Below are 5,000 nucleotides of genomic sequence, written 5' to 3'. Positions count from 1 at the left end.
TGGCATGGCCTTTCAGCTTCTTCAGTCCAGCAAGAGCTGATGGTCAACACAAACCAAAAGGACATGTAATTAAGGAGAGAGAAATCTGCCTTTATTTAACTCACGCATGATTCTGTCTGGAGGATCAAACACCAGCAGCCAGATTCACCTAAAACTTCGGCAAAAAAAAAAAAAAAACACTAATTTTAACGATTTACAGTGAAATGCTGAGTCCAGAATCTCTGGATCCCACCGCTTCAGAAGAAAATTATTCTGATTATGAACAAAAAAAAAAAGACAGACACCCTGATCCCGCTGCTGTCTCAGATTCGGGCGGATTTGCAGACATTTTAATCGAGAAATTATCACCCGATGGGGTCACCCTGTTCAACTTTGATCCGCCTGTAAGAACCAGGTGCAGCTCAGCTAGCTTAGCATCGGTTAACCTGGAACGTTTATTACCTCACACTGTTCGTCCTGCCACATGCCAAGACCTGGATTTCCCCCAGACCAGGACGTGGATTCAGCTCGTTAAAGGTCAACAGCGAAAGTCAAGTACATGAGTTTATTTAACAAACTGTCCATGTAGCTTCCTGAACCGAAATGACCTGTCGCTACTGTACGGTGAAGTTTACACAGACCACTTCCGCGTTTAGTCACATGACCACAGACTGCCAGCGCTTGCGCAGACCAGAGGGCTCTGGCGCAGACATTTAAAGCTGCGCTCTAGAAAATAATAAAATTGATCAACATAAATTTTTTCATTTAAAATATTGTGTCCAATGCTTAAAGTTTATCAGCTCGTGAGTGAGCCTGTTTTGTTATAGAAACTTAAAGACACGTCACGTCCTGTTGCATGCTGGGATGGAACCGCCATCTTGTAAGGAGTTCTCTGGTATTGCCCCAGTTTGAGAGAGTTGTTGATGGGTTGGAGTGAACCATAAACATTCAAATTGATCGAATCAAGCTAAGTGACTAAATACAGTTTATGGAATCTTTTGTGAATTTTTTATGTTTCTATTTCTATTTCTATTTTTTTTTTTTTTTTTTTTACCTGTCCAGCATGATGACAGCAGTATGGTGGTCTGGCTGCCGCGTTGTGCTGAACTAATTTACTCTGCCAAGAGAAGCATTTTGGAAATGGGGCACCCTTTGAATCTTACTTGTTACTTTTTATTATTATTTTAAAATGTGTTTTTGCTTATAACTGCTGGATCGGACTGAAGAACAGAAGGAAAAAGGTGGATAGAGGACAAATAGGAAAAGAAAGGATATAAAAAGGAAGAAAAAAAAACAAATGGTAGAAAACAAACCACAACAACTGCAATCAAAGCTAAACTGAGAAACTAAACAGCTGCTACACCCAGAAAGAACCAGGAAACATCCTGAAGGCTTCTAAGAGAACACAACAGACAATCATCAGGAGCACCTGTGAGAAGAAAAACTGTAAAAACCATGAACAGCAACAAAAACAACACAGCATCTAGTAAATATGTGTGTGTGTTTGTAGTATAATTGTTTTATGTAAAGATGACTGAGTAAAACTGAGGAGCAAGCCATCCCAGGGTGCAGGAGAAGCAGCCACTGAGGCCCCCTCCACCACACCCTGTGCAACGTGTACGCTCCCCAAAGACCTAAGTGGGTGGCTGTAAAAGCAAGAGCAGGGGAGGGAGGGGTGTGAGGAGTAACACCTCCCCCCGGAAGATGAGCCACAGTACCCCATTCCCTGGGGCCCCTCCCAGGGCAGAATGATCCAGGCCCCACCAAGCCCAGGACCCAAAGTGGCAGCAGCCAGAGAACCACAGTGCACCACAAATAGCTCTCATGCACCACCCCCCGGAGAGAGGGAAGTACCAATAGTAATAATAATAATAATGATAGAGCTATGTGTAGAAACTTTATCCTTTAGCATTCAGTCTCTACAAATATAAGAAAGACAGCCTCAGAGCAAAGCGAGACTACAATGTACAGATCATTTCTGTCCTTATTCTGCTGTCTTTTTGTTTAGGTCCAGTCCTCTCCCCCCACGCCTGGTCCGGGCTGATTGCTTCCCTGCTGACCACCTGACCAAAAAAGTTATTTCCTGTAACAACCACAGTACAGCAAAATAAATCAAAGCTCCAAGCAGCAATTAACAGCGTGGTGATGACCTTGAACGTAAACACTTTTTCATGGACATTGCTTGAGGGACATAGAGACCGCTTCTTCTGCTAATCATGCAGCATCATAGAACACCAAGTAAAGACGTGTACAACACACCATGTGAATTTATTTTGAATGTTACATTATGATGATAATGGATTAGATTTATATAGTGCTTTTCAAGGCACCCAAAGTAATTTACATTGAATCTATTATTTATTTACACCACATTCATACTTGCTGGTGGTAAGATTTGTGGAGATTTGTTCAAACCAGGACCGTTTTCAAACATAACAAATTAGGGCAGTCTAGTATAGTAACAGCAACTTCCTGTTTCACTGGGAGGAATGTCTAGAACAGTATTAGATTAGGAATAACAATATGCAGAGAAAAAAAACATCCAGATGCTAAGCATCTTTTGATCATGGCTGAAGTAAATGTTTTGGACAGGAATTATAATGGACAGTCACATCCTTTAACTACAAGCTCAAGCTTCTGATAATTTCAATCATTTGCCCACCAAAATGGGAAAGTTCTGGTTTACTGCTGAGTAAACTGTTTATAGGTAAACTTCCGGTCCCATTTCATTTTATTTCTGAATTTCTCATGAGCTGCATTTACAGGGTTGCTTAGGTTGGTGGTACTGTAGAGCCACCCAGGCATGAGCCCCCAAATCAAATCTTATACTTTCCCTTGAGTGATAAAATGTAATGCTTTTTAAACATGTTTAGGCTGGTAATGATGCTGCTTAGGCCTGTGCTCTACAGGCTAAACTGACTGGAGGAACTGGGAAATGGTATAAGGGTGACCAGAACTGGACCAGTTCTTACCATGGCTGTCAATTTCAACTTCTGGATCATCTGACTCAGTTCATAACCAAAAAGAAGACCGTTCAACCAGAACCCCTGAGTCTGGTTCGCCTACAGGTCTCATCCTAATAAAAATGTAAGCAAAAAGTAAAATAAATAAAATGTAGATTTAAAAAACAGAATGCAATTAGAAATGTTACAATTCTATATTTTATTTCCAGTAAAATACAGCAAACATATGAAACTGACTCATTTTACTGTTTCATAACAAATATGAGCTCATGTTGAATTTCACTGCAGCAAGATGTCTAATAAAGTTGTTCCAGGTCTGTATTTCCCAGTGTGCATGTTCCTGTCTTCTTTAACAACAGACATCTCTTACTAAGGAGACCAGCTGCTAGACCCTTGGTCTTCAGTTGCTGCTGTGATGGATGCAGGATGTGGTTCAGCATCGTCTTGCTGAAATCTGCAAGGTCTTCCCTGAAACACACAAAACAAAAACCTTGTCTGCATGGATTGATTGTTGATCTTTGTCCAAATTTACAATACTGTTGTCCTGTAGTCCTGAAGGTTTGTGGTCTTGTAGTCCATAAGCTCGGTAGTCCTGCATATCTGTAATCCTGTTGTTCTGGAGGTCTGTGGTCCTGTTGGCCTGAAGGTCTATAGCCTGTAGATCTGTAAGTCTGCAGTGCTGTAGGTCTGTAGCTCTGTTGTCCTGTGGGTCTGTAGACCTGTAGGTCTGCAGTCCTGTTTGCCTGTAGTTCTGGCCTACATCAGGCCCAATCCTGTTTCTTAATCAATTTAGAAACAAAGCAATTTATGATTAAATGAAAGTCATTTAATTTATTTCCTATGACCTCTATAATCTCAGACCGTATGAATAGGTGTGAGGGCCACGAGGTCCTTAATTCTTCACGCCCTGCTTGTCTCCGCCTGCAGGATGACAGATGTGTGATTACAGATCAGTCTGTCCATCTCATTTACAGGATCATCACTTCATTTACTTCCACTGTCATTTGGTTAAAGTAGAGCTGGATGAGGGCGGTTTTCCTGCTCTATTCGGCCTTTAATCCGTTTAAGTTATTTTTGTTGTCAAGGCAGTAAAAATATAGTGGAAGTACCGACAGCTCCCTTTCACTGTAAATCACTAAAGAAGGATTTAAAGAGTTTCACAAACAAGAACAACAGAGCTCAGAAAAATGCTTTATTCATTTAATCTTTTTGACAGACTATTTTATCTTAACGTAATTTCTGGAAATATGATTAAAGTATTGGCCAAATCTAAGTTTTAGTGCTAATGGAGGAAGAAAATTTATCTTGTATCTGCTCAGTTTAAAATATTACTAGAAGAGCCAGTTTATCTGTCACCACAAGTCTGTTAAACTGAGTATTTTTCTTTAAATTTGCAAATAACCGAATATCTAAAAATACTTACATTTTAACATGTAGACAGAAAATGAAGTAGGAGAATAAACCACAGAGTACCTGGAATCACAAAAAGATTCAATCAAAGGAAAAATATCTCATTAAACCTGTGAGAGAATATAACGGCTTTGACGGAAATTGTAAAAAGAAAAAAAAAATAAACAACGTGAAGTTCAATGTAAGAAGAAAATTATTTTAAAAAAGGTTTAAAAAAAGGTTTCTGTAAAACTATCAGAAACAGTCAGTAAGTGAGTGTTGCGTGGATCCTTTTACTGTAACAAAGCTTTTTGGTAATAAATCTGATGCTGTTGGAAAATCTGTTTATTTCCTTTTAAATTGAGCCTCATCTGGAAGGAAAATGTATTTGTGGGATGAGCAGCAGGGGTGAGGATGTGGGTTGGGAACAATGGAAACTGTCCAGATCTTCTCTACCAAACATCTGATTCAGCTGTGAACTGCAGGCAGGTCCTCCATCCTCTGGAGGTGGTCTCTGATAGACCTGCTCTGAGGGGACCAGCATTGTCATCATGGAGGACAGAGTTCAGTCCCAGACTGTGGAGATATGGGATCACCGCTGGTCGGAGAATCTCTCCACATCTCTCTGCATTCAAATTTCCTCCAGTGATGACCAGCCTTGTCGCTCCC

At 40.4% G+C, this 5,000-nt stretch overlaps 1 protein-coding gene across 1 annotated transcript in view; it reads right to left on the bottom strand.

Moving 5' to 3' along the window:
• acbd4 (acyl-CoA binding domain containing 4) overlaps positions 1-632 on the bottom strand; it is a 12,113-nt gene extending 11,481 nt beyond the window's left edge. The window contains exons 1-2 of the mRNA XM_041973255.1: positions 442-632; positions 1-36 (exon numbers count right to left, since the gene is read on the bottom strand). The exon at positions 1-36 is cut by the window's left edge and continues 85 nt beyond it. Of these exons, the coding sequence (XP_041829189.1) occupies positions 1-6 (6 nt within the window). The 5' untranslated portion in view covers positions 7-36; positions 442-632. The remainder of the gene's footprint in view (positions 37-441) is intronic.
• Positions 633-5,000: the final 4,368 nt, after the last annotated feature.

Source organism: Melanotaenia boesemani, chromosome 21 (assembly GCF_017639745.1).
Source record: "Melanotaenia boesemani isolate fMelBoe1 chromosome 21, fMelBoe1.pri, whole genome shotgun sequence".
NCBI classification, from domain to species: Eukaryota; Metazoa; Chordata; class Actinopteri; order Atheriniformes; family Melanotaeniidae; genus Melanotaenia; species Melanotaenia boesemani.
This window is presented reverse-complemented; position numbering and strand designations above follow the sequence as displayed.